General features: G+C 38.0%; 6 protein-coding genes and 1 pseudogene across 8 annotated transcripts; 2 read left to right on the plus strand and 5 right to left on the minus strand.

Annotated features, from left to right (window-relative positions):
• On the plus strand, positions 7-3,273 carry LOC104779399 (mitogen-activated protein kinase 19-like). The gene is made up of 10 exons (XM_010503746.1): positions 7-205; positions 317-725; positions 820-947; positions 1,045-1,104; positions 1,374-1,523; positions 1,613-1,768; positions 1,910-2,118; positions 2,229-2,330; positions 2,430-2,590; positions 2,735-3,273. The coding sequence occupies exons 1-10, from the start codon at positions 179-181 to the stop codon at positions 3,130-3,132; spliced, it is 1,800 nt and encodes a 599-aa protein (XP_010502048.1). The 5' UTR covers positions 7-178; the 3' UTR covers positions 3,133-3,273.
• On the minus strand, positions 3,395-5,563 carry LOC104779400 (annotated as a pseudogene).
• On the minus strand, positions 6,373-7,787 carry LOC104779401 (protein Jade-1-like). 2 transcript variants are annotated; one of them, XM_010503750.2, is made up of 2 exons: positions 6,754-7,787; positions 6,373-6,641 (listed from the first exon to the last, which is right to left on the minus strand). In XM_010503750.2, the coding sequence occupies exons 1-2, from the start codon at positions 7,708-7,710 to the stop codon at positions 6,594-6,596; spliced, it is 1,005 nt and encodes a 334-aa protein (XP_010502052.1). In that variant the 5' UTR covers positions 7,711-7,787; the 3' UTR covers positions 6,373-6,593. The 2 variants fall into 2 exon arrangements, with proteins under 2 accessions (XP_010502052.1, XP_010502051.1); XM_010503749.2 differs by having other exon boundaries at positions 6,373-6,647; positions 6,754-7,778.
• Positions 8,168-10,245, minus strand: LOC104779402 (protein FLX-like 1). Of its 2 annotated transcripts, none has more exons than XM_010503754.2 (5): positions 10,080-10,245; positions 9,304-9,998; positions 9,057-9,220; positions 8,844-8,929; positions 8,168-8,423 (listed from the first exon to the last, which is right to left on the minus strand). In XM_010503754.2, exons 2-5 carry the CDS (start codon positions 9,936-9,938, stop codon positions 8,304-8,306), a joined length of 1,005 nt encoding a protein of 334 aa, XP_010502056.1. In that variant the 5' UTR covers positions 9,939-9,998; positions 10,080-10,245; the 3' UTR covers positions 8,168-8,303. The 2 variants fall into 2 exon arrangements, with proteins under 2 accessions (XP_010502056.1, XP_010502064.1); XM_010503762.2 differs by having other exon boundaries at positions 8,240-8,423; positions 9,304-9,941.
• LOC104779422 lies at positions 10,902-11,922 on the plus strand. The gene is made up of 2 exons (XM_010503786.2): positions 10,902-11,488; positions 11,585-11,922. The coding sequence occupies exons 1-2, from the start codon at positions 11,030-11,032 to the stop codon at positions 11,630-11,632; spliced, it is 507 nt and encodes a 168-aa protein (XP_010502088.1). The 5' UTR covers positions 10,902-11,029; the 3' UTR covers positions 11,633-11,922.
• Positions 11,895-13,973, minus strand: LOC104779417 (bidirectional sugar transporter SWEET2). The gene is made up of 6 exons (XM_010503773.1): positions 13,853-13,973; positions 13,360-13,396; positions 13,030-13,246; positions 12,772-12,930; positions 12,565-12,684; positions 11,895-12,470 (listed from the first exon to the last, which is right to left on the minus strand). Exons 1-6 carry the CDS (start codon positions 13,911-13,913, stop codon positions 12,354-12,356), a joined length of 711 nt encoding a protein of 236 aa, XP_010502075.1. The 5' UTR covers positions 13,914-13,973; the 3' UTR covers positions 11,895-12,353.
• On the minus strand, positions 16,353-18,200 carry LOC104779430. Its single transcript, XM_010503798.2, has 5 exons — positions 17,834-18,200; positions 17,608-17,708; positions 17,310-17,434; positions 16,864-17,200; positions 16,353-16,760 (listed from the first exon to the last, which is right to left on the minus strand). Exons 1-5 carry the CDS (start codon positions 18,069-18,071, stop codon positions 16,494-16,496), a joined length of 1,068 nt encoding a protein of 355 aa, XP_010502100.1. The 5' UTR covers positions 18,072-18,200; the 3' UTR covers positions 16,353-16,493.

The raw sequence follows: 18,478 nt of genomic DNA on the forward strand, positions 1-18,478 counted from the left end.
TTTTGATTTTGATTTTTTTTTTTTTTTGAGGGGAGAAGACGATAAGGGTTGTTGAGCGGTATTGGTTCCTTCTGGTGTTTAAAGCTTTGTTCATCTTTCTATCTATCTATACTTGGTGTTGTTTGGTTTGGTTGCCTGAGAAAATTACAAAAAAAAAAATTCAATCTTTCGGAAGAGGATGATGCAACAAGGTCAGGAGAAGAAGGTTCGTTTCTTATATAGCTTTCTTTGTTGAATCTGAGTACCCTTTTTAGTGAATGTGATTCATCAGAGATCTTACGATTCTTTTTTTTTTCTTTGGGACTAATTTGTACAGAACATGAAGGAGGTGGAGTTTTTCACAGAGTATGGTGATGCTAACCGTTATAGGATTCTTGAAGTTATTGGGAAAGGAAGCTATGGAGTTGTTTGTGCTGCTATTGATACACATACTGGAGAGAAAGTTGCTATTAAGAAGATTAATGATGTCTTTGAACATGTCTCTGATGCTCTCCGTATCCTCCGTGAGGTTAAGCTTCTTAGGCTCTTGAGACACCCTGATATCGTTGAAATCAAAAGCATCATGTTGCCGCCTTCCAAAAGAGAGTTCAAAGATATATATGTTGTGTTTGAGCTTATGGAATCTGATCTTCACCAAGTCATCAAAGCTAATGATGACTTGACTCGTGAGCACCATCAGTTTTTTCTTTATCAGATGCTTCGTGCTTTGAAGTACATGCATACAGGTGAGAAAAAAACTTACTTTTTCTTTTTCCCTCACTTAGATTTTGCGGTGATTGGTAAACTCTGTTGTTAACTGGATTCTGTCTGGATTCGCAGCTAATGTTTACCATCGTGATCTTAAACCGAAGAACATCTTGGCCAATGCAAACTGCAAGTTGAAAGTCTGTGACTTTGGACTAGCAAGAGTGGCGTTTAATGATACACCTACAACAGTCTTTTGGACGGTATGCACCCTTATCTTACACATTTTGTTGCCAACTCTTTATTCAGTTCTGGTATTCTCTCTCCAGTGTTTTTTGAATTTTCTTCTCTTTGTTCCAGGATTATGTTGCCACAAGATGGTACAGGGCACCTGAGCTCTGTGGATCATTCTGTTCTAAGGTAGTTGTAATTCTTCTCTATTTCTCTGTGATTGTTAAGTTATAGGTTTGGTGTAGAAATCTGTGTGGTAGAGAGTGTTAGATATATGTCTAGTACTCTGCAAGTTAGACTTGTGCCCTATTGGGTAGAATGAACCCGCATATGGACATAATTTTTGCTCAGGGAGGATTTGAACTCTCCCGGAAATTGAAAAACCATAGGGCAGCCTAGGCACTTGTTTCAGAATTGTTCGCTCAATATTCTGATATGCAGTTTCTTAACTTTGGCAGTACACTCCAGCAATTGACATTTGGAGCATTGGCTGCATCTTTGCTGAGGTATTAACAGGGAAACCTTTGTTTCCTGGAAAAAGTGTCGTCCATCAGTTAGACTTAATTACCGATCTTCTTGGCACACCAAAATCAGAGACCATTGCTGGAGTATGTTCCTTCTGCTTCCACATTACCAAATTCTTTTTACTTTTGCGGGGAGGAGACATGCATAACTAATAATATTGTCTCTAATGCAGGTTCGAAATGAAAAGGCTAGAAAATATTTGAACGAAATGAGGAAGAAAAATCTTGTCCCCTTTTCGCAAAAATTTCCTAATGCTGATCCTTTAGCATTGCGCCTTTTGCAAAGACTGCTGGCTTTTGATCCAAAGGATAGGCCGACTGCTGCAGAGGTGCGTGTTCTGTCATTTCTCTTGTTAATAGATTCTTTCATCCCTTTATATTAGAACAACTGACTTCCTTTTAGTGCAGTAAGCTGTTCATATTTCAGCTCCTTAAATTGGTGGTTTTAACACTGTAATGTTCTTTGACAGGCGCTGGCTGATCCTTACTTTAAGTGTCTTGCTAAGGTTGAAAGAGAGCCTTCTTGTCAGCCGATCTCGAAGATGGAATTTGAGTTTGAAAGACGAAGGTTGACAAAGGATGACATCAGAGAACTAATATACAAGGAGATACTAGAATACCATCCGCAGCTGCTCAAGGATTATATGAACTCTGAAAGCTCAAGTTTTCTATATCCTAGGTTATTACTTCTTCCTCTTTTAAACATAGTCATGTCTTCCTTTCGTAGCAAAATAACACTACACTCTGTCGTTATTCATTTTCGCTGATTGATTGTATTTTCAATTGCAGTGCCATCGGTCACTTGAGGAAACAATTTGCGTACCTAGAGGAAAATAGTGGCAAAAGTGGGCCAGTCATACCTCCAGAGAGGAAGCATACTTCACTTCCACGGTATGTTTTCTCATCCATTCATAACAATTTTACAGAATATATGTCTCTGTTGATTCTGTATGGCAGTTGTGATTAATATTTACCTCTTCATCTTCGTAGATCTTCAGTTCACTCCAGTGCAGTAAACTCCAACGCTCAACCCAGTTTGAATGCATCAGACACTCGACGCGTTCCTTTCGAGCCTCCAAGAAATGGAATAGTTCCATCAACTTCAGCATATTCAACTAAACCTTTAGGGCCTCCACCAAGAGTACCATCAGGTAATTACCCAAGTTATAATTTCTGAAAGTATTCGACTTTTTCTCTGGGGCAGAAAAATTGTAGCAACCTTCCACCTTAGTTAATATCACAAATTGATGCACAGTATTGTTCTCAAAGTCAAGCGCCTTCTATATGTCTAACAGGTAGACCAGGCCGTGTTGTGGAATCATCTGTAACTTATGAAAATGACAGAAACCTCAAAGAGTCGTCCTATGATGCAAGGACATCATATTACAGAAGCACGGTACTCCCTCCACAGACGGTATCTCCTAACTATTTCTTCCATCCTAACTCCATGAACCAAGAGAAGCACGGTGGTACAGCTGCTGCTTCTCAACCAAAACCGCAGTTTGTCCCCTCCCAATGCAACTCCGTGAAGCCAGCTGAGCTGAACCCAAACCCTTATGTCCAATCACAGCACAAGGTGGGTATTGATGCTAAGCTGTTGCAGGCACAATCCCAATTCGGTCCTGCTGGAGCTGCCGCGGTTGCAGTAGCAGCACGCCGGAACATGGGCGCAGTTGGGTATGGCATGTCTTAGAATTTACTCATTTAGCACATTGGCGCTGTTGGCTATTGCCAGAACTCCTCTCATTAGTTGTTATGTAATGTAAGTATTATTCGATCGAAGCCTGATTTGAACACATTTGAGATTGTAATAAAAATGGTTCAGTTTTAACCCCACCATATGTCTCGGCTGAAGCCTAATGTGCTCTTGGAAACTGCTCCGGTAAAGCTTGGATCTTCCATGTGTTTTATTGTTGGAAAAGATTTAAGATTTTGGCCTTTGAAGAATAAAGGACTAAAAAATAAATCAATGTTAATCCAAATTGGCCTCTTGGCTAATAACACAGAGGAATGGCCAAAGAATTTACAGGTCCCAAGATGTGGTTGATTAGATTTTTATAGTCCGTAAACTATTGTCTTTCACAGAACATAAATAGTAAATTATACTCGATGGTTACAAAAATATCTGACGTCTACACAAACAAGTGGTCGAGCATCATTGACTCATTACCATGCATATGAGAAATCAATAGGTTTAACCAAGCGTGGACAGATTTCAATTCTGGGTGAGTCCGATCGCCGGTAAAGAAGGTGTGAACATCGTTCTTGAGCGCAATCCAGCTGCAACCTGGTGTCTTCTTCACATTCTGCTGTCTCATTGTGTCTCTAACGTCCAACACTTCCTCGTACTTCCCAGCTTCCACAAGAATATTAGACATTAATACATAACCACCACAATGCTCTGGCTCGAGCTCACTTAGCCGCTTTCCTGCCAATAGTGCGAGATCATTGTTCCCGTGAAGACGACAAGATGACAGTATTGACCTCCAGACTACAGGATTATCGCAAACGGGTATTGATATTGCTAACTCATATGCTTCCTTTAGCTTGTCTGCACGGCCAAGCATATCTATTACACAAGCGTAGTGATCACTTGTTGGGAGAATGTTATATACCGTCTCCATCTGAGCCAAAAATCTTCTCCCTTCGTTCACAAAACCTGAGTGGCTACACGCTTGTAGCAACCCAACGAATGTGATTTCATCGGGTTTAAAACCGGCTCTGCACATGCAGGAAAACATATGCAAAGCTAACTCACCGCAGCTCTGGACACCATAACCATTGATCATGATATTCCAAGAAGCAGAGTCTTTAACCCTCATCGAGTCGAAAACCTTCCGAGCATCCCTCAAATCCCCGCATTTCACGTACATATCCATCAAAGAGTTATGTATGAATTCAGTATTGGAATTACGGTTTAGAAGTCCATTGACGATCATGTAGCCATGAATCTCTCTGCCCTGCTTCAGTGCAGCTAGACGACCGCAAGTGGGCAGAACAGTTGTCAATGTTACAATATCAGGTCGGAATCCAGAACATAGCATCCTTTTGAAAAGATGCAAGGTTCGATCATGATCACCAGAGTAGTCATGAACACATAAAACAGAGTTCCAAGTAAATATATCTCTCTCCTCCATTGCTTCAAATATACTAATTGCCTCTTCTAGCCGCTTACTCTTTCCATACATATCAATCAACGCATTTGAGACAACAATATCAGAATCAGAACCCGTTTTCACCGCAAGACCATGGATTGACCTACCGTTGTCAAGATCCCCTGACACAGTAAAACCAGATAAGACGCTTGTAATCGTATGCCTACTTAGGCCTACACCTTCTTCACGCATTTTACTAAACACTATCAAAGCATCCTCAAATCTAAAAATCTGTGAATACCCATTGACCAACGCATTCCAAAGCACACTGTCATCTCTCTCAGGCAATTCGTCGAACACTTTCTGAGCATCTTCCACTGACTTGAACTTCGAATAAGAAGTAACCAATCCACTCCCAACGTAACAATCAGAATCAAACCCAAGTTTAAACGCGAAACCATGAAGCTTCTTAACATCATAAACCTCCATAGCATCGCATCCTTTAAGCAAACTAGGAAAGGTATACTTATCAGGCAAAATCCCATTAGCTCTCATTTCTCTATACATCTCCATCGCATCCAAAGGAAACCCATTCACCACAAACCCAGAAATCAAAGCGTTGTAACCAAACACATCGCGTTCAGATCCGCCAAAGACCGTCACCGCACGCCGCATAAGACCACACTTGGCATACATGTTGACGAGGCTCGTGACGGCTCGTGGCGAATCTTCGAGAAACCCTTTCCTAACCATGAAACCGTGGATCTGTTCGCCGGAAACGTAATCGTTGCGCTGCGCACACCGTTGCAACGCGGCGATACATGTAGCAACATTGTGGTACTCGTATCTCTTCGGGTGTTCTTCGATTTGTCCAGAAACTGTCGAATATAATAAAGCAGCTGATGCAGACGGAGGCTTTATTATAGCTGAGGATAAATCTGGGTTTCGTGAGAGCAACCTTAAAGTTCCGACAGACATTGAATCTCTATACGTAGAATCAAAACGGTCATTGTTTTTTTTCCGACGATTATATTTGAAAATTGAATTTAAGCTTTTATATATATAAAAAAGCTCTGTGTTTATTATATATATATAGAAAGAAAAAGGCCCATGAAGAGAGGCAGACAGGCCCATTTAATACTAAAGACTATGTAATTTATCCCACATCGCGTAGCTGAGGAGAGATAGCAGTGTTTAAATAAGGTTAGAGTAGTGTAAGTGATTGTCCCTTCGGGGACATCCGATAAAATTGGAACGATACAGAGAAGATTAGCATGGCCCCTGCGCAAGGATGACACGCACAAATCGAGAAGTGGTCCAAATTTTTTTTTCCCCCAAAATTTCCTCAGATCGATCTCTTCTTCTTCTTCTTCTGCTTCTGTTCGATTTCTGTGATTTTCCCCGTTTTGTGGATCACAAGTGATGTTTTTGATGCAAGATTTTCTTGAAAAATGTAAGATTACAGGTTTCTTGAACCCTAAAATTCGACCTGCAATGAACTTATACGATAGCTTAGACAATCTGGTTGGTTTGTTGTTTCAGTTCTGATGGTCGGAGAGTTTTGTTTCTGATTACGTGTATTGAGAGAGGTTCCGATTAGGCTATCGGTTTAAGGGTAAACCAAAGAAACCATTTCTTTACTCTAAAGTCGTCAGAGGAGTTTCTGGTGGATTAGTAATGTTGTATATTCTTTTCCTTTTTTGGTTGGTGCTATACTGTTATTATTGATTTCAAGAGAAATTACAAAAGATTTGATTTTCAGAGAAGACAAGTATTTTATTTTCGAACAAGAGAATCAAGGCCTAGACTCCTCTTTGAAAAACTACTTGGTTGAAAACTTTAAAAATACAACAGGAGTGGAATAAGATTGACCAAAAGATTAAACATAACATAGCTTTTTCAGAAAGTCACAAACTTGACAGCATTTAGCACCAGAGCTACTCTTACTTATCAGATAACAATGAAAATCAAAGAGAAAAAAAAAACAATTAAAATCACATGAGTGGAAGCTTCAGAGTTGCAAGCAAACGCATGGTGGTCATGGTCCTCGAGCTTTCTCCTACTTTTTATCTTCATCTCTAGCAACAATCCTGTACTTCCCACTTTCCTGTTGCTGACAAACAAATACTTATCATCAAATTCAAAAACTGATAGTAAACAGACACAACAACTAAACAGACAAGAAAAAAAAACAGTAGAAAAATTGATAGTAATCTTACCCTTTCCCATAGTTTGGTATGCTCATTGCAGAAACCAACAACAATACCACAAGTCTTCTTGCCTTCACGATACTCAATACAAAGATCCTCCTTCAACCCACAAGTAACATGAAAAGCCAACTGACATCTCATCTCCGAACACTCAATAACACACCCGCGCCTATCCTTACACAGATAACACCTATCTTTCCATCTCTTACTCGGTATCTCACTGCAACAAATCCCTTCCCTTCCTTCAGGATCCTCAAAATAAACCTCAGGCACAAACAACGCGCAAGTGATGTGAGCCCATCGACCATCATTCGTAGGTTTCATCGCTCCACCTTTAGTTGTACACAAACAGCAAGAGACTGGATTCTTCTTCGAAGACATACACATTCTACAAAACCAATCACCTTCTGGTATAGCCTTAACAAGAGGATTCCCATAACAGGAAGCATGAACCATCAAATCACAACCATCACAGAACACAATTGGATTTGTTGGATCACCATCTGTACTTTGACATACAGAACACATAATCCCATCTTCATCTTCTACTTCTTCTCTATCTTCTAGTTCTAGATCCAACACTTTTACATTCCCTAGAGGATTCTCTTTATCATCATCTTCTTCTACCTCTAGACTCGATTCAACCACTAGAGTTGACTTTTTCTCTATTGAACTCTCCTCAACAGAAGGCTTATACTCTATATTCAGATCAAAAGATGAAAATGGGTTACCCGAGAGCAGATCAGGATCAACCGCCCAGATCCTTTTCTTCGCCGGAAGACAACGGTAGGTAGGGTTAGAGTTCTCGGTGTCTTCGTCGTAGTCGACTCGAGTTTGCTTCCTCTTCTTGGCCGGCAACTGCAACGACTTCGCGTCTGGTTGGTTCTGTTGCGCAGCTTCGAGATCTCGTTGCATCAGTCTGTATCTTTTGAGAGGAGGCAGATCTTGATACTGACCAGCATCCATAGCTTCTAGTTTCAGATCTGTGTGTGTGTGTCTGAATGATTGAATGAACCAGTCGTTAGATCTCGGAGAAATTAAAGGCAAAACGAAAACTGAGATTTGCCCGCCAATTTGTTTTCTGTGCGCCAAATTTCTAAAATCTGTTTCTCATTTTTAAAATTTCGTTTATTTTCTTCTTTTCTTTTCGTTTCACCCAAACCGAAAAATAAAAATTTTAGAGTTACCCGCCAATTGTTGTTTTAATTCGGCCTATTTAAGATGTTAATGGGCTTATTCTTTTTATAAAACTATTGGGCTTTCATGTTTTTTTCTTAATTATCAACGCTGTATTTATGCTGCTTGTTTCATAATCATTTGCAAATTATATGCAAATTTTTTTGAGTCTCTGTTTCAGGCTGATCTTCTTGGTCACGCTAAGTCACGAGACGTTCTTTTGTAATTTTTATACTTCTTGAATAAATAACGGGTGGCTTTAGTCGCCCGGTCCCTTACCCAAAAAAAAAATTTGCAAATTATATGCATCATCATCCCCAATAATCAGAGTAAACTTACAAAAAGTAATTTCACGAGATTTGCTGGGAAAATGGACGAATTTTTCACTGATGTCCTTGTTGTCCTTGTGGCTGCTGCTGGTGTTGCTGCGGATCGTAGCCACCAGCCCACGCAGCCTGCGGTCCGTAAGGAGGAGGATAATAGCCAACAACGCCTGCTTGTGCCTGAACCATCATTGTCAATCATCATATGAGCGCATTGCTTTAGATGTGTACAATAAAACTACAATACCATGAGATATCTGAAGATAGTTGTTGTTCAGTTACATATTATATGTCACAGGTTTCATCGACTATTGTTGACTCGAGATTCTTCTAATAAATCTATTGATCCAGTTCTCTTTACTCTTTACACTAGATTGACTTGTTCGAACCTTAGGCTGTACTATTTGGCTACTGAAGTTCCGGTTCATGTCCAAGATTCAAAGTTCAAACTTAAACTGTCTAGACAGAACTATAGTGAGTTCAGACATATCATCTACTGATCTACTATAGCACAGGAAAAATAAAAACTGTCTTCTTAGTAAAAACTAACAAAAGAGATCCCCACGGGAAATAGATAAAAGCTGTAACTTTATAACTTACTGGATTCATGACATAGTTGGGTTGATAAGGATTCACAGGATACCCAGCCTCAGGATTTCCATAGCCACCACCATAAGCAACTCCACCTGATAAAAAAAAAACATGTTTTTGCTTAACATCGGCACATACATTCAACTGTAGTTTCACTGTATATTGCTTATAATTATCTTCACCTATTACAAAAATGTTTGTGATTATTCAAGATGATCATACCAGGATTCCCAACAGGGCCAGTTGCATGAGCCCTCGACTCTGAGTTAGCAATCTCTGCTCGAAGCTTCTCCAGTTCCCGAGCCATTGCAACTAATTTATGCTCCATGATCTTGCCGTGCTCGTAATTTTCCGCATACCCTTTCTTCTCATAATCAATAGCCGCTCTACAAAACAGAAACCACAGCATTTAACATATTAACATCAATATGAACAAAGGGAAATCTTAAAAACGAGACTGGTCTCTAACCTTGCTCTTTGCAACTCTTGCTTTGTGTTCTCAATTTCAGCAGTTAGTGTTGGTATCTGCTGCAAATCTGATGTAAGTCTAGCCAAATCTTGAGTCATCACATGAACCTGGCTGTTGAGTTCTTGCCTACCAGAAGTCAACTCTTTAATATCCACCCGAATCTTCTGAATCTCAGCTCGCATAGCATCAACTTCACGCAGTTCCATCTCGGACCGCATAGATTTATCATACATCTCCCTCATCATGATCTCTTCCTCAGCTCTCAATGAATCAATGTAATGCATAATTCTCTGCAACTCATGCTGAGCAACTTCAAGTTCCTGATTCAGCGCCACATGAATAGCAGCCACAGTCTGGTTATCAGCAAGTAACCCCTGAACATCTTGGTTCTGAGCAGCGAGACGATCCTCCATGATTGAAAACTGTGGAGGAAGACCTCTTGCATCAACCCTAAACTGTGGAGCTTCCCTACCATCATCAATCATAGAAGGATGAGGCGGAGGTGGCACTGGTCCTCCTCCTCCTCCTAAGCCTCTAACGAAAGGCGGTTGTTGGTGAACCGGAGCTTGTAAGCCACTGTAAGACCCACCATTCATCGAAGGAGGTGGAGGAGGTCCACGGTTTCTTCCAGACATTACCTTAAACGTTTAACCAGTTATGATCTTAGAATCGTTTCAAAACTATAATCTCAATTCCTGGCACGGTGTTTGTTTAATAATAGTCAGCAACAAATTCGAGAACGAAAAAGGCTTACAAACTCAGAATCACGCACTGACCTTCGACGACGAACAGAACAAGCTCTCGCACCGGAGAAAGTAAATTAGGGTTCCTTAGATAACGCCTTGTTTCATCAAATTGAGGATCGATCAGCTTCGACGTTCCCTCAACTGTAACAACTCCGATTTGCTCTAGAGAAATCAAAAACCGTCAAATTTTCCAATTCGCCGGAAATTGATAAAGCGGAGGTTTGCTTAATAATAGTTATTTTCATAACTAGTCCTTGATATTTTCATATTTACAGTATTTCTCAGTAATATTTATCTTTTTGTCATTTTACCCAATTATTTCGGCTTTTTCAGTTTACTCCACTTCGTCTTTAATTGGTGGCACCATGCCACCATGACGGGTCCATAGGTCCACACACCAACAAGAACATGAATAGACAGCGTTGTGTGGCTCGTGATGTCATCATAAACACCTTTTGTCCCCACTAGCTATACCGTGAATATAAGATTCCCATAAGATATATACTCATTAATCATGCTACAAATCATTTAATTAACCTTTAAATCGTCAAAAAAATATTTTCAATCTAAATTTGACTATCTCTAGATTCTCTACCTTGTTGACGCTAAATTCATTTTCTAAGCTAAATTGACGCTCTCATTTAAAAACGATACGTAAGGTTTACACAGCCTTACAATCATACGACTACAATGACAAATGTTAGTATTTAATTTTTCTTTAGGCAGCAATAAATTTGTTTAGTTTCCGTTACGAGACTACCAACGGATGAATTTAATACCACAATGACATCAATACTCAAAACACAATGAATCGTCAAGGTAAGAGAGACGAAAGTTTTGATTGATGGGTTATAATATATCATAATGAGATGAATAAATCTATAACGGTGGTATTCACATGAAGCTCACCATTTTCACCTATATACTTTGCTGCTCTCACTAGAGAGACCCCTAAAAAAGACCCCCAAATTTAACAAACAATGGAAGCCTTGTGGGAGTTGGAGGACAAACTGAAGCTAACAACACAAGAAGCAGTTGTGATCTTGGTCGGAACAGCGGCTGCAGTAACTTTACTCTGCATAGTCGCAGCGTTTCTCAACCGCAATTCTCGGGGGAAGCAAGTAGCAGACGCGGAGTGGGCGTTTGAAGCAGCGTTTGTATCGAGAGCTATGGAGGAAAATAGGAAATGTAAGTGGAGTAAAGTGAAGAGAACGTTGATGGGTTCGTTTTGTTGGAGCTCCGGAGCCAAGTGGATGGAGATGGAAACGCTAAGGCCGCCTCCATTGCCTGCGGCTAAAGAAAGGAGTCTTAACGCGGTTGATCCGGTTTGGCAGCGACCGATACTGATGGGTGAGAAATGTGAATTGCCACGGTTTAGCGGCCTTATATTGTATGATGAACGTGGCCTTCCGCGTCATCATCCTCAACTTCAAGAACAAGTGAGTGTTAGTTTGCTCCTTATCTATATACTCAACAACATATTAGAATGTTTATTTTTCTGTTATAACTTAGTTCTTTCCATTGTTGTTTTGTAGGTAAAACAGAGTTCTATGGTAAGAACAACTCTGAGAGATTTGCTCTGACAATGGTTCTCTCTGCAAGGAATTTTCTTGAAGTTTTGTGTATCACAAGTTAAAACCGCTGTGAAAGGTCAAATTCTGAGAATGTGGAAAACTATGCTTCTGAAAACATTGTCCTATGTGATGAAGATGCAAAAACATCTTTCCTTTTTTTTTTGTGTTCTTGATTGCTTAGAGGGACAAAGAGTAGCTTAATCTTATATGAACAAACGATTTGCTACAAATACATGCAAATTTGTGTATTTGTATTTTTGATTGCTTGGTGTGACAAAGAAAGCAGAGTTCTTATGAAATGGAATAATATTCACCAAACAAACAATATATGGACATTCGTTCTTCAAATCAACCCATACCAAAGATTTACATCTTAAAGAAACAAAATCTTATGAACAAACAAATAAGAATTTCTTCAAATCGACCCCACCGTAGACTTTCATCACACAAACAAATAAAACCACAGTAGTGAATCTGTCATTTGTCTTCGGATAATCTTCAGCAATTTAGAGTCATCAAAACTGGAAAAAAAATCTCCATCCTTGGATCATGACCAGAAGCCGAGAGGATAAACATCTTCACGCCATGAGAGAAGGAAAGCCGCGGTAGATATGGTTACAAGAAGCTACACAAAGTAGACAACAACAATAACAACAAATAAATCTTGATGTCACCACATTTCCTGAGGTGTTTTTTTTCGCCACAGTAGATTTGCATCTTTGTGCTAATTTCACACATAAGAAACAATCAGAGGCTCTTTTGTTTCTTCTGCTGTAGAATTCCTGTGGTAGTAACAGTACAAAGCCAGCTGCACTATACCAAGAATAGTTCCTATTCCATTTGGTATCTGAGTTGAGAAAAAAAAGAAACAAGTTTTGTTAGTACTCCAAAATGAGGAAAACACAGATTGCAATAGCAATTATGGTAGAGTAACAACTTACATAAACAAAGGCGTCCCAGTTGAATAACCCGTAAAGTAAGAAGGAAGCACTCATCAAGAAAGTCGATAGAGAGAGATAAAAAGGCATAAACTCAACGCTCTTAGTCCGAATCACTAGGTTCTGCAAAGAGCAGACATGTCAGGCAATCAAGAACTTAGATGCACATTTTGAAATGATTTGTTGACATTTTTTTTTTGGGAAACTTACGATAACAAACAAAGGTGAGGCAGACATCGAGACAAGAGAACCGCAGCTCAAGAACCCGACAAAGTACCATCGTGTGAGCTGGTCAGGTATCTGCAAACTTCCAGATACAATCAATCCAACCACAGCAAACACCACAAAAAGCAAACCAAGCATCCTCATCTGCCATGATCAAAAATGTTGATTAGCTAGAGTTACTAAAGAAACACGATTTTTTTTTTTTTGGCAAAGAGCATACAAGGTCAGGCAATCAAAAGAAACCTTGTTCTTCTTGTCTGTGTGCATGATGAAGAGGATAATGTAGCAAAGCTGAAAAGTGGCTCCAACAGAATTCACAGTCATAAGCATAGTATTGCTGTGTGATATGAAAGGTGTGCCATACCAAAGGCAGATCAAGCAGTTTACGAGAGCGTAAATGTATGGTAAACCCGAGAATTGCTCGGTAGATTTGTTCCTCATGATTCTCCTAAACGTTGGCCTGAGAAAAAGAAAAAAAAGATAGATATTAGTGACTGAAGTCCATAAAACTTATGTTTAATTACAAGTTTACAACCAAGGAGCAAGTTTAGTAAGTGAAAAAGAGGAACTCACATTGGTGAAACGAATAGCCCAAATGCAAATATGTTGCCTGAAACATGGAAGAAAAATGAAACAGTGATAAGTGATATTAACAGATAGGAAAAGTTTATGTTCTTGTTAATAAATTGCATCAGTTCTGTTTCTTCAGAATAACAGAATCAGAGTTCTTGAATTCACCGAGAAAATTGATCAGAGACAACATTTTGTTACTTATTAACGTTGTTTCAGTGCCTAGAAATAGAAAGGTGCAGACCAAAAATGGCTAAACAAATCTACTGAATATTCATGGAATGAAACCTACGCCACATCTACTTACATACTAATTAGCTTACATCTTTGACAAAAAAAAAATATATATATATATAAATAAACTAATTAGCTTACATATTTTATATATTAAAAAAAATTAAATGGAATTTAAAAACTGAATATTCCCCAAATTAAATTTTACCCATGAAAAGAAAAGAAAAAGAAAAAAAGCAGTGAATAAAAATATAGAGATTACCTGCGATTCCGGCAACATCTTTACACAGAGATAAAGAAACATTGAAAGTATATACATCCATGAGAGACTTCTCTGTCTTAAACTCTGTTTTTTTTTTTAGTTTCTTGCTCTGNTTTTTTTTTTTTTTTTTTTTTTTTTTTCTGTTTCTTGCTCTGTTTCTGTTCTGTTCTTATAAACACGGATTAAAACGCAAAACAGATTCTAATTGTAAAATCTAAACTTTCTTCTTCCTTGGAAAAAAAAAAAAAAAAAAAAAAAAAAAAANAAGAGATATCTTCTTATAGAAATGAAACTGGAACCCAGCTGAAACCAAAAAGAAGACTTCCCTTAAAAGGTAATGAGCTTAACACTCAATCTGTACGACTATATATATGCGGTCCAGATTTGGCTTTGTCGACTGCTCTACTATCTTACAAAATAAATTAAAACAAAAAAGTGTCGTAAAGTTATATACTATCTACACTTTGCTGGGAACCAAAAAAAAAATGTTATATATAATATGTTACTATCTATTTATTAAGAAAATACATCAGTAATTTTCAAAAACGTGATCTTTGAGTAATAGACTTGCTTGTCTCCGTTGATTATGCGCATTAAATGTTATATTGTTCTTATTAGAATGTACTGTATAAGATTTGAAAAGACTCCAAAGGTTTGAAAATCATGCCGAAAAGAGACAGTTAATTAAAAAAATTTCGTTGTTTTAGCCTACGCTGGAACATTGCTCACCGTCCACATTGATCCCAACTTGATTTATTTTTCGATATCGATAGATCTCCATTTGGTTATCTGATAGTTGCTGTCTGCTGACCAATCATTTCTTTTCGTTTTGGATTGAGCTTTTTTGTGGTCTACGTTTTACATTCTCTCACAAAAGGTTTTATTTTTTGTTTTTTTAATGAAGAGGAATATAATAGTAATTATAATTAACATTTAATTTGGTGGTCGTGTGCTCTCTACGTCAACAAGCTGTCTTGAGTTGTGAATTTGTGATGCATATGTGTCTCGCGCTGAGTCACTCATCACAATCTTAAACCCTGAGGATGAAAAAATCTAGTGGAACACGTAAATCACACTTTTATACCATTTTTATTATTAAGCATAGATTTATAAATCTCCAATGGGACACGTAAACTACGTACAGTGTTTTTGACTAGTTGCATGGTTTTTTTTTCCTTCTTTCTTTTAGAGAATTATCAACCCTTCGAGAGAACAACTCCCATATTTGTTTTCAAATGAAACCATCACAATCTTAATATTGTTTCAGGATCTCATTTACCTCTCATCTGGTCAGCACCTTCCTAACCATAGCGAGACGCTCACTAAACATAGTGTACGTTCTGTGAATTTATTATCGACGGTATGTGAAATTATAACTTACGTAAGGGAGTGAATACGAAATATGAGATCGAGATAAAAATAATACTAGAAAAAAAAAACTGTATATTAAAACTGTATTGTTTAAAGAAAACCCCAACTTGTAAAGAAAATATTCACGTTATCCACTAAATCATTAGATTTTTCTATCAATACTTATTGAAGTCAAAAATACCGATTGAATAGTTAATTAAGCCATGTCAATATGTGATATGTCATTGATGACCTACGTTATAAGCGAAGGCTGCGAAGCCACGCGATCTGTTTAACAAAGCGTGGGACAATCAATCATTAGATCTAATTAACGTAATAACGCAAGTATTGTGTCTCTTTTGCTACTACATATTGGTGAACAAATGATTCCAAGCCATTTATAATTGAAAATTAGGTAGCAGCGATAACTTCGCAAAATATGTATAATCAATAGGTTTGACTTTTTATGTTGTGAGCTGTGTGACACGTTTATTATTCATCACGCGAATTAATTAGTTTTAACTTTGAAAGTATACTCCTTTATTTACAATCAAATTAAAATAGAGCCTTTATGTAGTCACTATCGCTAACCTATGCAAAACATTTATAAACAATATTACATGGGTTATCCAGTTTTCAGAAAATTATACGATTCAGATTTCCGGTGAGTACTTTTTTAATGTTAACTTAGAAATATCAATTGGATCTACAAGAAAAAACACGTGAATTCAGCAAAAGAAAAGTCATTAGGAGACTTTTGCGATTGTTTAATTACACGGAAAAAGTAATAAACTGTGTCTAGTTTTGTTATTTGTCTAGATGATAATTATAACCAAAAACAATTAACAGTGAATGCGACTAGGCCCAAAACAATAAATTGTGAATGCACTCACAGGCCCAAAAAATAAAATATGGCATATCGCTAATCAGTAAATCACCGACAAGGCGACAACTACGATCTAAAAACCCCCAAGTAAAACTTCAAAGCTCCAAACCTGATGGCTAATGAGTTCATCCAAGACCAAGAGTGTGTTGTTGTTCCGGTTATTCAAAATTCCTATTCGAAATATATACTAATGTCACTCAAACACTCAATGTGTCCACCACCACTTTTTTCCAATCAACTTATATAAGCTCTCATGCAATTGGTAAACAGAATTAAAGTTCGTAAATTATATGAATATCCGAAACATATTTTAAAACTGAATTTTAATATTTGTTGTCTTACAAACATTAAAATAAATAAAAACAAGATAGAAAATAATTTTTTTTATTGGCTTTGTTTATGGGATTATTGTTGTTTGTTGTTTTCCATTTGGTTCGCTCTCATGGACGGAGGTACTTGGTCTGGAAACATGTTTTGCATCACGTTAGTCCAGAAGTCGACATCCTTGAGTTTCAACTCCATCTCCTCAATCTTCTTCTCCACCTTGTTCAACTTTTCTTGTGTCTCAAGATATTTATCTTTGTAAAGCAGAGATGGAACTGCGGAACTCGGTCTGACATCGCCCTTCATTGACCCATCTGCAAACCTTCTGTCTTCCTTTATTTGAACTTCCTAACAAACCCCAAAAATTATCAAAAATAGTTAGGTAATATGCTTAGAAAGCTACTATTACAAAATAAATAAATTGTCAACATCGCATCAAATGTGTTGTTACCTCTTTGTGGATAGTATCTATGTCAGTTTGGGCGAGATGGTTTGACTGGATGGAGTCATGATCGCCTTGACACAAGTGAGTTTGGCTCTCATCCTCCAGGGCTTTGCACTTCTCAACTATCAACTCGGCTTTTTCGTCGACAAAGGTCCCATCTAAATTTCTCTTGTGGGTGTCCTCTATTGAGATGACCATGTCAAGTAGTTCACCAGTCTCCTCATCCCGGTTTAATAGTATACTTTCTGGGGGTGGTGCGTAAGCGCCACTTTTGTCGTTTGCCTTGAGAACTTCATACAAAACAGAAGCAATTCTGCGTGCGTTTATCAATTTCTCTCGCTGACTAGTAAGATAAATTTCCATATATAGGTTAATAATGTTGGCTCGCTGAGGTTGAACTAAAACTAGCAATAGTTATTAGTAGATTAAAAAGAAAGAAAGATGGACGATACCTATTATTATCCAAATCGAATGATGCACCATGTGTGATAATGTATGCCAAGTAAGAATCATAAACACGTTTGAGTTCTCTAATATCATTCCTATCCTTTCTTATTCTCGTAGTTAACTCGTCGTCCTACAAGGAAACAATGAAGATAAACAACAAAATAATTAAACAGATGATGTTTAGAAATTTAATTAATTATCCGGAAACTAGTCCACGTCAATATTTATACGATCGATCAAAAATCATAGGCATCAGAAACTAGCTAGAATCTGTATCCTGTTCAACTATATTGGATGACTTGCCTTCTCAAGCCTTCGAAGAAGAGAAGTTTTGAATTGTCGTACACCTCTTCCAGTGGAACTAGCGTCAATTCGGTGAGCTACCTCAAACGTATAGAAACGGCCTGCGACATATGGAAATTATGAGTCTTTTAACAAGAAAGCGCCAAGAAAGAAAAAAAAAAAGAGAAGATTCAAAAATAGTAACAAATTGACCTAAAAACATTAGGGAATACGAGAGTGAACTCACAAAGATAAGCAATACGAGGTTCTTCAGACTCAACCAAGTTAGCTACACGAAGAAACCTTTGAATCCCTGAGGCTAACGTCTCGGGAAGCTTCTCGCTGTCATAGGGTACCCACACAAATTGTTCCTGAGAAGTGACGGATCTCGTGGACTGGCGGATGGTTGGCGAATCTTCGGGGAAGATGGGATCCATATCAACAAAAACATCGGTGGGATCAACGGGGACGATTTCGTGAGACATTTGGGAGGCTAAAAGCTGATTGCTCTATGGTTTTGGCTGGCACTTGGCATGGAGACGGAAATGTTCCATTATATAAAGCGGCAATAACTTAGCGAGGTGAGTTTCCTTGGCAGATTATCTTTTACTCTTTACAACAACGTGCATGGGAAAAGTAAAAAATAAAACTTTGTTGAGTGTAGTAAAGGAGCCAAATCTTGTTTAAATGGAATACAAAGCATATACTTGACGTAAATTTGTAACTATGTCTTAGTCATTAAGATTATATGTACCAAAAGACGACACAAATAAATTGGCTATCCAAAATCAAACCATTTTGTTTTGTTATATTTATCATAATCAAATTATAAAAACGTGAGATAAGGATAGTCGATTTTAATGTATAGACTAGTTAGAGCAAGATTAATGGG

The sequence above is a fragment of the Camelina sativa genome, chromosome 1, assembly GCF_000633955.1.
Source record: "Camelina sativa cultivar DH55 chromosome 1, Cs, whole genome shotgun sequence".
Classification (NCBI taxonomy): Eukaryota; Viridiplantae; Streptophyta; class Magnoliopsida; order Brassicales; family Brassicaceae; genus Camelina; species Camelina sativa.